Source organism: Macaca thibetana, chromosome 10 (genome assembly GCF_024542745.1).
Source record: "Macaca thibetana thibetana isolate TM-01 chromosome 10, ASM2454274v1, whole genome shotgun sequence".
NCBI lineage: Eukaryota > Metazoa > Chordata > Mammalia > Primates > Cercopithecidae > Macaca > Macaca thibetana.
This window is the reverse complement of record NC_065587.1, coordinates 46,650,016-46,670,454: the sequence shown is the minus strand read 5'-3', so window position 1 is coordinate 46,670,454 and position 20,439 is coordinate 46,650,016. Positions and strand designations below refer to the sequence as shown.

The window sequence follows — 20,439 nt, the reverse complement described above, 5'->3', positions numbered from 1 at the left end:
CCACACTTATTGGGAAGCAGCCATAGCGTCTCCTGTGATGTACCCTAGAACACTAATGATCTCTTCAGCATTGCTCAAGAATCAGCACATTTCCTTTTTAAATGCTTATAAGTAACTACCAAGGTCCTTTTTGAATCTCTATTTTTAGGTACAACTGCAAATTCCCTTTGTATCTCCTAAGGGTCACTCAAAGGTGTTAGAAGCTGCATATAAGAAGATGCTTTTCCAGGAACTCAGTCCATGCCTAATAATCCTCTTCCAAGTCAGAAAGAAAGATCTGGGTTTTGTTTTTGGTAATTTCTCCAAGAAAAGAAAAACTATCTTTTACTCCCAGAAACAAATTAAACAATAAGCTAAATTGTGCATTAAAATAGACAGATGATAGATAGATGATAGATAAATAGATGATTGATTGATAGATAGATAGATAGATATGATTTTCTAGGAGAGTTTGACTTCTGTAAATGTGGTTTGAGAACTGGCTGAAAACTAACATTAGAATAATTAAAAAGCAAGGGAAAATAACCCCCAAAAGGAAAATGAAACAGAGACAAAAAGCCAGAAAGAATATCAAGAACAAGACAGTGGCTGTCTTATGAACCATTTATTGGTGTTCACCAATGGAGAATATTAAATCACCAGATAGTGCTATCTTCCCCAACTTTCCTGTCCTGGGAGAATGGCCAATTTGGTACTATTAGGAGGATGCTTATAAAGTGACTTAAAGCCTCTTCCTATTTACCTGTTTTCTCTATCGGTAGGAACAACAACAAAAAAAAACAAGATGCCAGCTCTTGGAAATTTCATTCTTAAAGCCCTAACCTAAGTCAAAGGGTTAAAAAAACCTGGAGAATTTTCCATTAGATTATCCAAACTGTTGATTCAAAAAGATGATGGAAGACCTACGTATGAAGACCTAAGTATCTCCGGAATTTGGGTCGTTTCCAAGTACTGCTTCATGTAACTCTGTGGTGTGGGTTTGGCCCAGCTCAAACTCGCTGTTCCATATAAGTTGACTCATTTAAAAGCTAACCTAGTTAATTAAGAACTGAAATAGGTCAGGATTTATTTGGTGGAGTTACTGGAGTAGTTTATAAATGCTAATCCCTTTTATCATTAACTTTTTTATTTGTTTGTTTCTTGTAATATAAAAATACTCAATGTGATAAGGGGATTTAAATGCATCCAGAAGGAATTGATTGAGAATAATGCTAGAAGTCTGATAAACAATTTTTTCAGCCAAAACTTGAAAAAGCAAATACAATAAGTCCTGAGAAATCCGGCTCCATAACATGATTCTTCATGACTAGGTTTTTGTTCTTGTGATGGTAATGAGAGCAGACATATCGAGTGCTTATTTTTACCAGGCGTTCTGACTTCTTTCCAGTTATCTCACTTAATTTTCAAACTGATCTTTGAGGCAGGTACTAGTAGTATCTCCAATTGATAGACGGGGAGACTGAGCCCCACACAAGTTGTTAGTTTGCTCAAGATGATAATGCAGGACATGGCAGAGATGAGATTTGAACCAGGGTGGACTTGCTGCAGACCTTGTTCTCTTCCATCCTGGAACACCTATGAGGGTGGTGCACACACTTTCTCCTCTATTAGGTTGATGCAAAAGTAATTGCTGTTTTTGCCATTAAAAGTAATTACTTTTACTTTTGTACCAACCTAATAGTTCTCTTTTAATAATAGAGTGTTCTTCTCTGTGCAGACCCTTGCTTCACTGACAACTAGAAAGAGCACGAATGTCACACTTCCTTGTCGTCAATTCCCAGAGCTTTAGCTGACTTTGACTTTGCAGCATTTCTAAGCTATTGACATATTGAGGCTGTATAATTCTTTGAGTAAGGACCGTCCTGTGCATTGAAGGATGTTTAGCAGCATCTCTGACCTCTACCTACCAGATACCAGCAACACAGCTTCTTTAGGTATAACCAAGAATGTCCTCAAACATTGTCACATGTCCCCTGGGGAACAAAAATCACCCCCAGAACTACTGAGTAAGAGTATTATGGTGACCTAGCTGGCTCCTAGGGTCCCATTTTCTTCTCTAGAAGAAACCAGCTGCCAAAAATAATGATCTAATTAACTCATTCAGCCTGAAGTGCAAAGGTGAGATAAGAGATTAAGTTTTTATATTTTTATAGGGGATGAGTTCTTGGACTGCCTCATGCCAAATGAACATAAGCCAAGTTGTAGGGTTTAAGGCAAGAAGAAGCAGAGAGTAAGAGGTGTCACAATTGCAGGCTCCTGAATTCACATGACACTTGTACCTGATTTATCTACTTCCCAGAGGGAGTAACCCACCCTATGAGTTTAAACCCATGTGCACACTTCAACCATCCAAAGCAATATTCTGTTTAAAAGATACTTTGTTGTTGCTTCTCTATGGCTTGAAAGCAAATTGGCAGCAATGAATAAAATCTAAGTTTTGGATGGAATCTAAGTGTTGGATAGAAAACCATGCTTCACTGATGCAATCACTCATTCACTTATGGGTCCAATCATTCATTTTCTTATTTATATATCCAACAAATACTTGAACAAGGTGGGCTGGGTATAGCAATGGGATACAGTGGTGAACAAGATAGATTTGACCTGCCCTCAGGGAGCTCACAGTCTTATCTAGAGGACAATCAAGTACATAGTAAGTACAATTGCAAACTGAAATAAGGTAAACAAAAGAAAAACGGGGGGCTGAGATAGAAAATAACTTTGGTTGTTGGTAATTTCAGAGGAGTAAGTGGGGAGGGTACAGTGATCAGAGATGACCCATCCGACAAAGGGCATTGGAGCTGAAACTAAAAGAACGAGACTAAAAGGAAAGACTTAGATATAGGAAAAGGGGGAATCTTGTATACAGGGGGAATGGAATTTCAAGGGCCTTAAAGAAGGCAAGAATTTGATGAGTTTGGGGAACAAGGAGAAGAATTTTGACTTTCAAATCCTAAGCAAAATGGACAGTGATGAGGTAGGTCTGAGATGGAAACCGGGCAGGTCATTGCACTCCATGAGTCATCCCTGCATGCATGTTCAAGTATATGCTGAGCAGTACTTGACAGAAATGTTGATGAAGAGATGAAAGCATATCATAAAAGCTTAAACTGAAAGTTCTCCCCAATCCTTTGATTGGATCAGATTGTACCGTGATGGAAACACGGCTCAACTCCTAAGTATGAGGAATAGAAATGGTTCCCATACAGTGTGGTCCTCATAGCAGGCTAGTAACAATGACTGTGCTGGTGGAGAGTCCAACATGAAGAAGACAGGTTGGAAAGTCAAGCATCTGAGCCATTTAAGGATACCAAGGCCAGGAAGCCCTTTCCTGAATGAGAAATTGGCCCAATGCCATGAAAATTCTTTCCACCTCAGGCTTCTGTGATTCTTCTAGAGACAGCAAAGACTTTTCACCAGAAAACTAAAGTCCAGCCTGCTTTCTGACAGTGCCAATGTAGCTTTTCTAAGAGGACAGTGAGTTTCTTTCTCTTTCTTTCTTTCTTTCTTTCTTTCTTTCTCTTTCTTTCTTTCTCTTTCTTTCTTTCTTTCTTTGTTTCTTTCTTTCTCTCTCTTTCTCTCTCTCTCTCTTTCTTTCTCTCTCTCTTTCTTTCTTTAATGGGAAGTGGTCACAGCCATGAACTTAGCAAAAGAAGCAGGTTAAAATTTGTCCATTGTTGGCTAATGCAGTTAGACGTTTTCGAGAAAAGGCAGTGAGAACTGGTCATTATCCATTATCTGCATGAAATATTTCAGAGAGAGAAGCAGCATTTGCCAAAAAAAAGAAAAGATGTTTGACTTCAAGCCAGGCAAAAAGGAAACAAGATCACCTTCTAGCTCTGTGGGATGGCTGTGCTAATGATGTTATTTCAAGTAAAATTGGAATATATGTCTGAAAAAATACAGATGGTGCAGCAGCTTCGTATACTTTCTGAAGGTCGTTTTGGACAATGATTCACTGTCCCTTTTCTTGGAAAAGAAAAAAAAAAAAAACCTCTCCAGTCTTGGAAGGAACTATATGAGTGTGTGTGTATGTGTGTGTGTTTATATATCCTTATGCAGAATAAATGTATAGAAAATAAGCATGCATGCCTTGCTGAAAATACTTGTTACCACTTGAAAACTCAACAACTAAAAACCTTAATTTAGTGGGAAAGTCTCAGTTCTATTGTGTAGTTTCTTTGTTCCTGTTTTGTTTCACTTTGTTTTCTCCTCTGTTCCTGATTTGTGACTCTCTGGGTGTAAGGATAATGTAAGGATAATGATTTCTAAACTGGAGCTACCAAAAAGCTTATAAAGTGGTCCCCTTCTCACCCTTCTCCATGAATATTTTCTCACTCTGCTTTTTTAAATTGTCACCAAGACGTGTCGCAATAATAATATACGCTGGACTGAAATTCTAGGTAGCTGAATATAAAGCATTTTTCTTGGAGACCTTCTGCTTTAAACATTTGTCACCTCTCTCAATGCAAAGCCCGAGGCCTCTAACAAAGACCTTTTTTCTCAGATGGTGGGTTGCTTTATTTCTTGAGGATTGCAGACATTACCATTATGGGTAATGACCTAATAACTTGCTATTTGATGTTTGTACATCACTTCTACGGAAGTTCCCGGCACACATACCACTGGCTCCTTGTACAAGTGATTTAATATTAAATAACAAACCCCAAACTGGAGGAAGCTCTTTTCTTATGCATTCTTATGCATGACACATAAACAAAGCTGGTTCTTATCTATTGTGAATACCATCTAAAAGCTGTTGGCTTGGAATAAGATTTAGGGATAACAAAGAATGCCAGACTCAACTGATTTCAGCCATCTGTGGGTTCAGGTTGAAGATCAGATGTACAGAGGTTGGAAAGTGCCTAGAACCAGGGCTGAGAAGTTGGAAGTTAGCCCTGCATTCTTGGTATTTCACATACTTTATCACATGCAATACTCTAAAGCATCTTAAGAAGTAGATACTATTATATTCCTATTTTATAGATGAGGAAGCTGTGCCTTTGAAAGTTTCAGTAATTTTCCCAAGATGACATCACACAGTAAACCAAGGTCTGCCTGATCCCAAGGCTGAGGGGCCATCTTATCTACCCTGTTAACTGATCAGTTCTTGAATCAGCGATTTATTTCTCTCTTGGTTGGTGCTTTCCAGTATAAACTGGGAGCAACCAGCTAAGCCATAGGCATTTAGTCTTTTGGTATCTGGAGGGGACAGGGGCTGAAAGTCCTCAAAGTTGTATTATCTTTTCACAAAGCTGGTTCCCACGTACACTGGTGAACATAGGCATAGAGAAGTAGATTGCTAAATATCTCTCTACTAATTAACAGTTTTGCAATTTACATCCAGACTTCTTAAACTTTCTGGAGCATAGGAATCCTCTAGGGACCTTGTTAAATGATTTCTATTCTGCAGACTTGGGGTGGGGCTGAGAGCCTGCATTTCTAACAAGCTCCCAGGTGATGCTAACACCATTTGTCAACCCTACGTGAATAGTGTGGGTTTACAATATACTTCCTCTTTTGTCTGATAGGACCCTTTCAGTCAGTCAGGCTTGGGATGGTCACTCCTATCTGAGGTTGACAGATGAAGAAATAGGTGATAGGAGAGAGAACCAGAAAAGCACACCAGATTCTCTAACCCCTGGTTCCTGTGGTTCAGAGGTTGCAAATGGTTGGCTCTCAGACGTATTTAGTTTTGTCCACATAGTTTGTCCCAAATGAAATACCTGGCATTCCTAGACTCCATGAAAGTCCTTCAGTAGCAGCTGTGCCTTTTTTTTTTTTTTTTTTTTTTTTTTTTAACACAGTCTTGCTCTCTTGGACCGGCTGGAATGCAGTGGCATGATCTCGGCTCTCTGCAACCTCCGCCTCCCGTGTTCAAGAGATTCCCCTGCCACTCAGCCTCCCAAGTAGCTGAGATTACAGGCATGCACTACCACACCCGGCTAATTTTTTGTATTTTTAATAGAGATGGGGTTTCACCACATTGGCCAGGCTTGTCTCAAACTCCTGACCTCATGTGATCCGCCCACTTCTGCCTCCCAAAGTACTGGGATTACAGGCATGAGCCACTGCACCTGGTCCACTGTGCTTTTGATGTGCCATAAACTTTCCTGTTACTCACAGCCCTCAGTATCCTCCAGCCAAGTGTCCAGTCTAGCTGAGTATCCATGATTACTTACCTTCACAACTGAGAACGTATTTTCCTCCACCTGGCCTGCTTTGCCCATTTTCATTACCTGCCTGCCTTCAGTAATGTGTGACCTTTTCATGACCTCTCTCTCCATAACCTCAGCATCCAGCTTCTCTCCATAACTCACCTCTCTACTTGCCTTGGCCTCGGAAGACCCACTGTGACGAAAGTCCCAGTGAAACTCCACTAAAGTGTCTTGCATGTGGTAACTGCAGAACAAATATTTCTTGATTGAATGAATAAGCAGATGAACCACAAAGGGATGACAGAGTATCCACTTCCCCTGACTTCAAGTAGCTTAGCCGTTTTTTTTGCTGATGACCGAGATGTGGAGAAACTCACAAAATGTGATTAGAAAACGTTTTACAGTCCAAAGAGCTGTAACGATGGCCCAAGAAAGAAGCAACAAGCATATGTTAAGTGTTCAGACAGACCCCACCTGGGATGCATGCGTGGTACATGTAAAACATTCCAATTAACCGAACCATCTTCAGGAAATTGAAAAAAAAAGATATTGTTGTTTTGATGACCACCAGAAACGTCCCTACTTACCTTCGCAGAGTACTGATGGGCTCAGGATGGCCCCCTATCACTGTACCCACGCCATCTCCAGCAGTCCTTTAAACAAAGAATTCTATTTGTTTGGTTCTGACATTCAGACAGAGGAGGGAGTAAACTCTTCTCTCTCGATCCGTATATATCAGTAACACTTATGTTATATGTGGCATGCCAGGGATAAAAATCCACACGCCACAAATTTTATGTTTCTTTTTGAACATTTTTCTGTTTAAAAATGTGCATGAACATAGATAACTTCTCCAGCCAGCAAACACCCTGGGCCCTGGCCTGTGGTACCTGGATTCTCTGTAAATGAAATCTGTGCTCAGGAATGGTGCCAGGATCCCACAGCTCTCTAGACTTCCTCTCTCCTGAAACAAAAAGCAGAGGGATCCCTCCACATGGCCCTCCAAGAGGCCCTCACTCCAGGCCTAGCTACCCTTGAGAATAGCTCAGCTTCCTTGAACATTGAATCCTGTATCTCTTTACTCAGCCTGCCAACATGCATGCCAATTAGTGCCAATAATAATATACATATTAACAGACTTTTAGACCACAGTCACCAAAACACTAGAGACACATGACAGGGAGCTCTTATTCCGAGTCATCATTTTTTGTAGCTACTGGGTACACGCTGAGAAATTCTCACGATCTCCTCGTTGACATCTGCCTTGAACCCTGTGGCATCTTCTTGTGACTTTAAACAGTCATTTAGTGCGGTAGATCGGCGAAAATGATCCTGTCACCATCGGATATGTTTTTAAATGAGGTCTTGGTTGAATTCTGGTTTAGTTTTTAAAAATCAACCTTCTTGAGTTTTTAATTGTTCTTATGTTATAACGGTTCCACTTCTACTGCCATTTCTAAAACTGTCGGTGTTTTTACTGTAAACACTACTGTGGACTCACAAGGTGACTACAGAAATGTATGCCCAGCAAAAGTCTGGTATCTAACACCATACCACCCATGAATTATTTTGCAGAATTTCATTTAAATCCTTCTGACTAGAGGTTTGGAAACAATTGAGGTAGTAAATTTTTAAAAATAATTGTTTTCCTCTTTTTGTTGTTGTTTTTAGGGACAGGATCTTGCTCTGTCACCCAGACTGCAGTGCAGTGGCGTGATCACAGCTCACTGCAACCTCAACCTTCTGGGCTCAAGTGATCCTCCCACCTCAGCCACCCAAGTAGCTGGGACCATAGACATGCACCATTATGCCTGGCTATTTTTTTTAATTTTTTTTGTAGAAATGGTCTTGCTATTTTGCACAGGCTGGTCTCCAACTCCTGGGCTCATGTAATCCTCATGCTTCAGTTTCCCACAAGTACTGAGATTACAGGTGTGAGCCACCACGCCCAGCCATTAACCTTTCATATGAAAGAAAATTTCTGTAGGAAGAAAATAAAATGTAAGGGTTTATTTGTAATTTTTACCCACATACTATTAGGGTAAAACAAATGCAGCATATAAAATATTCTTCTCCAATAATATTTCTTCTTTTTTAAATGAAGAATTCAGGGGAAGGCTACTGTAATATGTATGTCTGCTAACACATGTGTAATGTTGTTTATAGTAGACTAGCTAACGGACTTTATCCATGATAAAATTAGTCCATACTTTCAAAGTTCCCATGTGTGAATCTTTGTTGAATCAAAGTCTGTTCACATTAAGAGCATAGATTCTGATGCTTTTGTGGTCTTGTTGCTTATTCGCAGCCTTTATACTTAGGAGTATAAATCCACAGCTCAAAGAAGTTGGACAGCAAGGAAGTTGGTAGCTGGGTTGTTCTGAAAAGATGATTTGTGGTGATGCTCTGGTTTTATTTTATTTTATTTCATTTCATTTCATTTCATTTCAGACACAGTCTCACTCTGTTGCCCAGGCTGGAGTGCAGTGTCACAATCTCAGCTCCTTACAACCTCCATCTCCCACTTCATATGATTCTCCTGCCTCAGTTTCCCGAGTAGCTGGGGTTAAAAGCATGCGCAACCACACCTGGCCAATTTTCCTTTTTTTTTTTTTTTTTTTAGTAGAAACTAGGTTTCACCATGTTTGCCAGGCTGGTCTCAAACTCCTGACCTCGGATGATCCGCCCGCCTCAGCCTCCCAAAATGCTGGGATTACAAGTGTGAGCCTCGGCACACAGCTCTGGTTTTATTATTGAGTGAAGTTGATTATTATGATTGTATTTCACATCGATCTACATGGGCTGGGGGTGGGGAGCTCTTTACCCACTAGAAGTACCAATTGCACTGCTGAGGAACGGAGCCAGAGTTTGCAGCTGGAATAAACCTTTTTACTGTATAATCTATTCATTCATTCAAATAGTTTGTCGACATCACTCCGTGCCAGGATGTGAACTGAGCACTGGGGAGGAGCATTCTGACTGCATGGGGATAGATATTCTAACCTTACATACAATATAAGAAGACATCAATCAATAAACAAATGGGCTTATTTCAGAGTCTGGTAAGTGCTCCAGGGATTTCAGGCAGTAGGGTGATGTGATGGATAGTTACACAGAGCAGGGGAGACATCAGGAAAGGCCTCACTGAGAAGAGCCCATCAGAGCTGAGACTTGATGGAGCCCGCTATGTGATGGTGCAGAAGAAGAACTTTTTGGTCAGAAACATCTGCAAAGGCAGAAAGCCTCAGTCCGGAGAAGGATCGGTGGGCTCAAGGAAGAGCAAGTAGGCTATTGTTTCCTAGGCAAGAAGAGCAGGCCATGGGTGCTGAGAGAGGAGCAGGGAGGTTGGCCAAGGACACATCCTGCAGGCTCTTGTAGACCATGCTAAGGGTTGAGATTTTACAGTAAGCGCAACAGGAAGACACTGCAGGAGTTAAAACAGAGGGACGTCATGACCTAATCCCTTTTACGAAGAATCTTCTAGCAGTTCACTGAAGAGCAGACTCTGGGAAGTAGAAGCAGGAAGCTCATTGTCCAACGTAGGGGACAATATGGCGGCCCAGGCTAGGGCAGTGGCCATGGAGTGGGAGAAAAATGTTCTCTTGAGTCAGTAGTTCAGTCAAAGAATGCACCAGATTTGCTCTTGAATCAGTTGTTCCAGGAATGGGGACATCTCATGTGGCCGGAGTCAAGCTGGGGAAATGGATGAAACTGGAAATTTAGGTTGGAAAAGGAAATTTTTGCCACTATGAAGTTTGATCTTCGACCCCCAATCAACAAGGAAGTTCTGTAGAGAACAGTTCTTTCGTCCTGTGCTTTGGCATAACTGTGATAGTTTTCTTTCATTAAATAAGTATTCATAAGAATACACTTGCCACTCATCCACTTATACTAAGACTTACACATGATGCAATCTTATTAAACAAGTCATCAATAGAGAGAGAGAGACTGATATTCATTATTCATCCAGATCACCCCTGTTCTGGCTGCTTTTCCTCCCTTGCCCCAACTGCTGGTGGCAAACAAAATCACTTAAGTCAAATGAACAGTTTTAGATGTATAATATTGAAATGTGTTTTAAAAAAAAAACTCCTTGGAACCCTCAGCCATTGTTAAAATACACTCACTTTGACAGATGTTTGGCACTTTTTGTATGAGGCTTTTCAATGCCTTACCTTATCCAGTGCATGAGATTTAGTCTGCTCTGCAGAGGAAAACAGACAAAAAGGGTCTCTCGGCACGAGTTACTCTTCTGTAAAGGTTATAGTAAACATGTCAATGCCTAATTAAGCGGAAAATTTTATCTGTATTGTGGGGGAGGCGTTTGCTGTCTCTGACTTTTCTTCTGCGGAATCCATTTAGAAGGACAAAGTAGATTGTGAGGTTGAGCTGGTCCAGAAAGCTCTGCTTCCAAATATCAGTGAAAAAAAAAAGAACACTTCTTTTCTCCTAGTTTGAAAATGACTGTATTGGATGGGCAGAGTGTGTGTGTGTGTGTGTACGCATGGGCGCAAGCATTAGAGTGCATGTATGTATATTTCATCAATGTACACACAACATGAATTACTTCCCAACTTCTTGCTAAATGTCAGGCACAGTGCTAGGCACTGAAAATACTGAGATGAATGAAACCCGGAAACTCCCTTAGCCAATTGTGATGACAGAAAGTCCTCACTGCCACCAAACCCCCAAATTTCTTTACTTGCTTCTTGGTTGCTGTGATTACGTGAGCCATAGGTGTGGTCACCACGTGTCTTAGCCTGGACCATCCTGCTGAATGCCTATTGACCCAGCATATGTTCCGGATTAATAGCATTCCCTTCATTCTCAAAGTGACCCTATTTGATTGGTGAAATTTGTCTGATTCCCTGATGTATTTTACTTGGCTCAGTAACAACTTATTTTATCAGTTGTTATTTAGTGTATTAATTTTATAACAGAGACTTTCTCCTTGAATGGTATACCTATTTTTTGCAAACACACAAGTTAATCCAGGAAAAAGAAAGTGGTATGATACCAACAGGAATAATCTAATTCGGCCCTACGGTCATTTTAAACTACAGTTTTCTTGCAAGTTGTGACCGCTTATTAATGGGTTTTGGACTAGATTGAGTAGTTGTTGTTTTTTCAAACCAATTTTTGAGACTAGAGACCAATAATGCCAATTTAATAAAAAATCCACCTGTCAATTTGCTAGGAAGGTAAAACACACCACACCAATAGCAGGAAAATAACTAACACAACCATAATATTCATGGCTAGACTGAATTTATATATTTCATCTTGTTTTATGGTATTCTGTCACTAAAATCATGGGCTCTTGTCTCCAGTTTTCCCACAGTTTTCCCCTCTGATGTGGTTATCTATTTAGTGACATTTCAATGAAATTCCACTGCTTACCCTTTAGCCTTTGGGTCTCCTCAAAGGGTTCTTCTTCATTAGGTTGGCAATCCAAAGACAGTGACATCTCCTGTGTTGAGGCATTCTCCCATCAGGCAGACCTGGGTGTTATGTCCTCACTCTGCAATGCTAGCTGTGTGGCCTTGGGTGAATTTCCTTACCTTAAAGCCTCAGTTTCCCCCTCTGTGAAATGAAAATAATAGTGGCTACTTCATGCAGATATTAGACAAAATGAAAGAATGCATTTGCAGTGTTTAGTTGACTTCCTAGGAGACAGTAATTGCTCAATAAATATTCTTTATCTTCAGCAGCAGTGGCAGCCTTTGGAGTTGCTGCTTTATCCTAGCAAGCCCCCTTCTCTTCTAATTCTCTGTGCCTGCCTCACTGGACGGCCCTCCAGTGCATGGCCACTCCTTTTCCAAGCTTTGTCCTTAGTGACTGGAAATAACAGAGCCTGCTCTAAGGTTTTCCCCAAGTCACTACCTGCTACAGAGAGAGGAGATAGAAGTTCACTTAAAAAAAAAAAAATTGCATTAAGATTGTGCAGTTCTTGCAAACCTAAAACTGGATCTCCTTTTCTTTGGGACTTCTTTGGTTGCATTTTATCTGCATGGTTCTGAAAAGGCCAGGTGAAGAAAATGAGCCCATAGGCATAATGTCACATTCCCCATCTCCATTGATGGATATTTGCCCATTAATTCCCTTTGCACTGGCTCGCTCATGTCTTCATTTTCCCTATGCAATTACTGGTCCTAAATCCTTTCAGAGAAGGGAAAGCATGCATCCCCAATAGCATTTTGCATCTACAAATCAAATATATAATTGGCATCTCATGACGGGTACCCACAAATCACAGTGCATTTGAAATTACAGGCACAAGATCGAGAGGGCATTTTCAACCTTGTCGGGAAAAGTCTTCATAAACCTGTTTTAGAATAATAAGATAGTCGCCAAATCTCCCATTTTAGCACCATTTGCGATTATTTTAAAGTCATTATATTTGCTGAGCTTATATAATTTTTCAACGATCAATAGATTTTATTTGCATACCCCATAATCTCTCTTCCTGCTGTGTGATTCTCTACAAATAAAAATGTTATAGCAAAAAGACAGTGGCTATCAAAAAATATAATGGCTGTGCATCCAAATTACTTCGGAGCACTCGAAAATGATTTATTTATGGGGTTATATGCCAATATATACAAGTGCCTTGGTAAACTTTACCATCTAGATGCCAAGAGTCAAGTCTTAGTCTCCTTATGGGCCAACATTCTTCTCTGTAGAGGTATGACTTTAATGGGATATGAATTTCAATCCAGATTTCCTAAAAGTCATACACATGAATTTAGCAACTATCCCACTACAGGAATATTAGAAAGATATTCCTCAAACCTGAAAATTATTAACTTGGGACCCTAGGCATTTATAAAGAATTATGACGCCTGCCAATTAAAAAAAAAAAAAAAAACACAGTAGATGGCACGAAAAACACCATTTAGCTTTTCCTGCGTCCATTGCTTACAGTGCATAAAAGTGTAGATCAAGTCACTGTTCAGTTCGGCATGGGAAGCACTTAGTCTGTGTGAGGAAATTGGAATGGAATATGGAGCCTGTTACTGTCGTTTCATCGCTGCTTCTTCTCTTGCAGGCTACGCCCAGGAGGAACAGCTGAAAGAAGAGGAGGAAATAAAAGAAGAGGAGGAGGAGGAGGACAGCGGTTCAGTAGCTCAGCTGCAGGGTGGCAATGACACAGGGACGGACGAGGAGCTAGAAACGGGCCCAGAGCAAAAAAGCTGCTTCAGTTACCAGAACTCTCCGGGAAGTCATTTGTCCAATCAGGATGCCGAGAATGAGTCTCTGCTGAGCGACGCCAGTGATCAGGTGTCAGACATCAAGAGTGTCTGCGGCCGAGATGCCTCGGACAAGAAAGCAAACACTCACGTCAAGCTTCCAAATGAAGCGCACAACTGCATGGATAAAATGACTGCTGTCTACGCCAACATCCTGTCGGATTCCTACTGGTCAGGCCTGGGCCTTGGCTTCAAGCTGTCCGGTAGTGAGAGGCGGAACTGTGACACCCGAAACGGCAGCAACAAGAGTGATTTTGACTGGCACCAAGATGCTCTGTCCAAAAGCCTGCAGCAGAACTTGCCTTCTAGGTCCGTCTCGAAACCCAGCCTGTTCAGCTCGGTGCAGTTGTACCGGCAGAGCAGCAAGATGTGCGGGACTGTGTTCACAGGGGCCAGCAGATTCCGGTGCCGACAGTGCAGCGCAGCCTATGACACCCTAGTCGAGTTGACTGTGCACATGAATGAAACGGGCCACTATCAAGATGACAACCGCAAAAAGGACAAGCTCAGACCCACAAGCTATTCAAAGCCCCGGAAAAGGGCTTTCCAGGATATGGACAAGGAGGATGCTCAAAAGGTTCTGAAATGTATGTTTTGTGGCGACTCCTTCGATTCCCTCCAAGATTTGAGCGTCCACATGATTAAAACAAAACATTACCAAAAAGTGCCTTTGAAGGAGCCAGTCCCAACCATTTCCTCGAAAATGGTCACCCCGGCGAAAAAACGCGTTTTTGATGTCAATCGGCCGTGTTCCCCCGATTCAACCACAGGATCTTTTGCAGATTCTTTTTCTCAGAAGAACGCCAACTTGCAGTTGTCCTCCAACAACCGCTATGGCTACCAAAATGGAGCCAGCTACACCTGGCAGTTTGAGGCCTGCAAGTCCCAGATCTTAAAGTGCATGGAGTGTGGGAGCTCCCATGACACCTTGCAGCAGCTCACCACCCACATGATGGTCACAGGTCACTTTCTCAAGGTCACCAGCTCTGCCTCCAAGAAAGGGAAGCAGCTGGTATTAGACCCACTAGCAGTGGAGAAAATGCAGTCGTTGTCCGAGGCCCCCAACAGTGATTCTCTGGCTCCCAAGCCATCCAGTAACTCAGTATCAGATTGTGCAGCCTCTACAACTGAGCTAAAGAAAGAGAGTAAAAAAGAAAGGCCAGAGGACACCAGCAGGGATGAGAAAGTCGTGAAAAGCGAGGACAATGAAGATCCTCTACAAAAACCTTTAGACCCTACCATCAAATATCAATACCTAAGGGAGGAGGACTTGGAAGATGGCTCAAAGGGTGGAGGGGACATTTTGAAATCTTTGGAAAATACTGTCACCACAGCCATCAACAAAGCCCAAAACGGGGCCCCCAGCTGGAGTGCCTACCCCAGCATCCACGCAGCCTACCAGCTGTCTGAGGGCGCCAAGCCACCTCTGCCTATGGGATCCCAGGTACTGCAGATCCGGCCTAATCTCACCAACAAGCTGAGGCCCATTGCACCAAAGTGGAAAATGATGCCACTCGTTTCTGTACCTACACACCTGGCCCCTTACACTCAAATCAAGAAGGAGTCAGAAGACAAAGATGAAGCCGTGAAGGAGTGTGGGAAAGAAAGTCCCCATGAAGAGGCCTCATCTTTCAGCCACAGTGAGGGCGATTCTTTCCGCAAAAGCGAAACGCCTCCAGAAGCCAAAAAGACTGAGCTGGGTTCCCTGAAGGAGGAGGACAAGCTGATGAAAGAGGGCAGCGAGAAGGAGAAACCCCAGCCCCTGGAGCCCACGTCTGCTCTGAGCAACGGGTGCGCCCTCGCCAACCACGCCCCAGCCCTGCCATGCATCAACCCACTCAGCGCCCTGCAGTCCGTCCTGAACAATCACCTGGGCAAAGCCACGGAGCCCTTGCGCTCACCTTCCTGCTCCAGCCCAAGTTCAAGCACAATTTCCATGTTCCACAAGTCGAATCTCAGTGTCATGGACAAGCCGGTCTTGAGTCCCACCTCCACAAGGCCAGCCAGCGTGTCCAGGCGCTACCTGTTTGAGAACAGCGATCAGCCCATCGACCTGACCAAGTCCAAAAGCAAGAAAGCTGAGTCCTCGCAAGCACAATCCTGTACGTCCCCACCTCAGAAGCACGCTCTGTCTGACATCGCTGACATGGTCAAAGTCCTCCCCAAAGCCACCACCCCAAAGCCAGCCTCCTCTTCCAGGATCCCTCCCATGAAGCTGGAAATGGATGTCAGACGCTTTGAGGATGTCTCCAGTGAAGTCTCAACTTTGCATAAAAGAAAAGGCCGGCAGTCCAACTGGAATCCTCAGCATCTTCTGATTCTACAAGCCCAGTTTGCCTCAAGCCTCTTCCAGACGTCAGAGGGCAAATACCTGCTGTCTGATCTGGGCCCACAAGAGCGTATGCAAATCTCGAAGTTTACGGGACTCTCAATGACCACTATCAGTCACTGGCTGGCCAACGTCAAGTACCAGCTTAGGAAAACAGGCGGGACGAAATTTCTAAAAAACATGGACAAAGGCCACCCCATCTTTTATTGCAGTGACTGTGCCTCCCAGTTCAGAACCCCTTCTACCTACATCAGTCACTTAGAATCTCACCTGGGTTTCCAAATGAAGGACATGACTCGCTTGTCAGTGGACCAGCAAAGCAAGGTGGAGCAAGAGATCTCCCGGGTGTCGTCGGCTCAGAGGTCTCCGGAAACAATAGCTGTCGAAGAGGACACAGACTCTAAATTCAAGTGTAAGTTGTGCTGTCGGACATTTGTGAGCAAACATGCAGTAAAACTCCACCTAAGCAAAACGCACAGCAAGTCACCCGAACACCATTCACAGTTTGTAACAGACGTGGATGAAGAATAGCTCTGCAGGTATGAGTTTGCTCCGAGGCATTGCGACTAGCCTGGTGAGGAGCTTCTTACAGGGAGATGGGTCTGCTTAGAGGCAGCTAGTGTCTCCCAATGCCAAGCAGGGTAGTAGCTTGCTTGAGTAGGATTTATTTTTATGAAAGACCAGAACATGAAAACTAAGTCCTAATCATTCTCTCAAGTTCTCCAGTCTAGAGCTGGGAGCTAGAATAAAATGGGTTTAGAGAGATAAAGTTCACAGATTACTACTGCTTTTTCTAGGAATTCATCATCCATAATCCTGAATTACCCAAGGCAAGCTCAAGTGTCCAGCCAAGGCTATCTTTCATTTTAATTATTAGATACTAACTTCTGTCGCCATTCCATTTCACCACTCTACCTTTCCATAGCAATGCCAGTGACTTATAAGGTGACAAAAAGGTGAGCAATGAAAGAAAGATTGGAGAGTGCTAGAAGTAGTTACTATATAGAGATTCTTTCATCAACTCATGAATAGCTTGAAGTTGTCTTTAGGATTGTTACTTGTAATTAATGCTTTTTGCAGCTTACTTTTTAGCCATTGCCACCTTCCACCCTCTTCCCTTTGGTTATTTTCTACATTACATGTCCTGTGAATGAGCATGTGTCCTAAACAGGTTGGTAGAAAAACATTCTTCTTCGCGAAACATTGAGATGAAAAGAGAAGAAGCTTATTTTCTTCTTTCATCTTTTGGTTGTCTTGTGGATAGGCCAATATTAGAGCCCACCTTTAACAAAGATAGAGGCAATGTGTGCCCTTGAGGTTTCATTTCACATAAAGAAACAAATGGCTTTCTGTACACTTAGTGTGCATGGAGTCCCACAGCTTGAAGATAATTTGCATCATGTATCATAAAAGTTCCATGCCTTATATAGTCATCCATGCCCAGACCATTTGTATAATTTTTAGGAAACAGGGCCGAGACCAAGGCCAAATGCCCTGGCAGATTAGTTTCACCATCCATTTTCAAATTGAGTATAAGCAAGGCTGAGTCTTAACAAATCTCTTTCATTTGCCTATTTGTGTTTTCTGTACTTCTTTTTCTCTCCCTTCCAGCACGATGCCCCCACACACTAAGAGCCCTCCTATGTGTTCACGTGTTCCTCCACCTTTGGCCATTCCCCAGGACGGGAACCCAACCTGAACTAAACCTTCCGCACTGACCAATCCAGTTTATGTCATGCTAAGTTACAGATTTGCTCCTAACTAATTAGCTCTTAATTAATTCACAATCAAATATGAAAAACTAGTAACATATAATCGCTCACCACCCCCTGTTGTCAGAGCATTGGTTTATAAATAGAAGACTTTCAGAACAAGTTAGAAAGGTAGGACACTAGGAGAGTTCCAGGTAGAGAGCGGTATTTACATGGCATGGCTTTGGGCTCGCCTCACATCAGACAGAGAGGCTTACTGAGTGTGAGGATGGCCAAGATGAAATAAAAAGTTCAAATATCTGACCTGGGGCTTTCCCCTGAGTGAGGAGATCTGTGCTTCTGATGGAGAGGAGTCCTCCTATAACTCTAATTGCTATCTGGTCCCAAATGAAGACTATCTTTTTGGTTTGCATGTTTTTATCATGATGATTAAATGTGTTATTGGCAGATTCTTCTCATTCTTTCCAAGCATGATTTGTTCAGCTCACGGAATTGAAAGAAAAGCCAAAATGCATCCATTGAATTCACACCTGAGCTTGGGGCTCGACAGCGTCCTATTTATTTGCTGTATAACATTTTAAATCTTATATAACTTGCCATTATGTTTTCCTGGTTCTTTAAAAAAAAAAGCGGGGGGGTGGCACATACACAGAATACCTAGGAAGAAGAAAGATATTTCAATCCAATAGTGGTGGGTTGAAACCATGGTGAAGAGGACAAACAGGTAATATTTATTTGTACTATAACAAAGACCACTTTTCCGCCTGTTAGGTTTGTAATCTTTTTTAGAAAATTAATATAATTGCCAAAACACTGTGATATGTAGATAGGAAGAGGGAAGGGGAAAAAAAGCTTGATCCATCGTCAGTCAGAATCTGGAAGGTATGATACCTGTTCTAGGGATTCAAAGGTAAACCAATAATTTGGAAAAACATATACAAAAGGTACTTACAAATCTGTTAAATACATAGATAAGATAGCCATTTTGGCACCTCCCTGCGTTTGTACAGGATGAGTATATCTAATCTGGACCTCAAAAGCACCGTATTAGTGTTTTCATTATACAAAACCAAAGCTCCATCCTTACAAGCACCATTAGGCTGTGGTTCTGAGAGGACTGAAGAAAAACAGGTTTGAGTGTTTGGGACTCACTCAAAGCTATGGGCATGTATGTATGTTTTGTAAACAGAAAAGCTGGTGCAGGTACTGTCTGTGTTTGTGTTCATCCCAATAATACTCCTATCTGCCTGAAGGTTTCCTCCATCTGTACAAAGGTCGATTCTTGGTGCTTTGGTCATCTTAGAAAAAAATGCCTCCACCCCCGGGGTCCTCTTTTAGAACAACATTTATGCAATACCTTGCCCATTGCTTAGAATGATGCATGTAAGGTTTGTAAATGGTCATGAAATGACATCACTGTTGTCTGGAACTCTAATCTTAGTTGTAATGCATGATAGCACAAATTGTGCAAAATGACATGATCTTTTAGAAAGTAGGATCAAGATTTCATGGAAAATTTGAGAGCTTTAACCTATCTATGTGTTCTGAAACACACAACTTTTGATCTGAATTTTCTTTCCTTTATCAGATATATCTTAAATCCTGCAAAATGCTCTGCCAAATATTAAATGTAACTTTTCATTAAAAATTCATTAGAAAATATTAAGTGTGCATCTCTATTTTAGGACATAAGTAATCTAGAACAATTTCAATAGGTATCTGTATGTATCTTTAAAAGCCACATGCTCTTGACTAATAGAAATTAAACTGAGAGCAAATCAATGAGTCTGAAATGCATAAAGGCTTGAAATTATAGTCATTACTGTGTAATATAGTGTACAAGTTTAACGGCACACCTAGCCTTGAAATCGTTGGCAGGAAAGTATTCTAGTCCAATGAGCTGCCACTTCTGTTGTGGGCAGCTTGATAAAAACATATGTTCAGGGTGAAAAGCGTGTAAGGTTGCCAGACAAAATACAGAATGTATGTCCAGTTAAATTTATATTTCAGATAAATTATAAATATGTTTTGAGTGTAAATCTGGCCCAAATATTGCATAGGCCATACTTATATTTTAAAAGTATTCATTGTCTATCAGAATTCAAATTTAACTGGCATCCTGTATTTTTATTAGCTAAATCTGGCAATCTTAATAGCATAGATTATATGGCAATTGGGAAGAATAAAACAGCCCGGACAAATTAATGCCTATTAATGGCATCAACCATTCCTTCCTCCATTAAATAAATATTCCTCCCTTTCATCCTCTTTTCCCTCCTTTGTTCCTTCATTCCTTCCTCTTTCCCTTCTTTTCTTCCTTCCTTGTTTCTTTCCTTCCTTCTTTTCTTCCTTCCCTGCATTACTTTCATCCTTCAACAAATATTGGTTGTGCTTTTACTTTGCACTGGACTCTATTATATTTAACAATGGAAGTATAATAGTGAAGCAGCAGTTCTACCAATTATAATAGCAAAATGTGCCAGGCCTTGCAGCAAACACTTTGCAAACATTATTTTACTTTATTCTCACAAACAGCCCTACGAAGTGGAGGTTGATTCACTCATGATAGGGAGGAGAAAATGGAGGCAGAGAAATTCTGCCTGAATTCCCCAAGGTCCTGCAATCTCTGAGCCTCACTCATTCATTATGACATATCTAGAAAGTCATCGTTCCACAGCAAGCACTGTGCTAATTCCCAGGGAGTAAGCCATAACCAGGACAAGAGTCTGCCTTTGAGGCTAGTGGCAGACAAATAGATGAAAAACTCTAAGGGAAATGCTGAAAGGAGCACACAGGAGGTGGCTCTGCCTGGTTCTGGGGGAAGCCAGGATGGGGAACAGTGGTCTTAGAGGCAGTCTTTGGAAAAGAATGCCCAATTCACCCGCTTTCATGAAAACATGCCCCACTTCTACATCTATATGATATGGACATAGTATCCTTCTCATAGGAAGGTTGTGAGAATTAAATGTATGTAATTATTTTCCTTAAAG

General features: G+C 41.7%; 1 protein-coding gene across 2 annotated transcripts in view; it reads left to right on the top strand.

Annotated features, from left to right (window-relative positions):
- TSHZ2 (teashirt zinc finger homeobox 2) overlaps positions 1 to 20,439 on the top strand; it is a 502,658-nt gene that overhangs the window by 267,000 nt on the left and 215,219 nt on the right. Inside the window, exon 2 of one of the 2 annotated variants that reach the window (XM_050746520.1) lies at positions 13,207 to 16,149. In XM_050746520.1, the coding sequence (XP_050602477.1) occupies positions 13,207 to 16,149 (2,943 nt within the window). Of the gene's footprint in view, positions 1 to 13,206; positions 16,277 to 20,439 lie in introns of those variants that run through there. The other variant, XM_050746519.1, reaches the window with a different exon arrangement.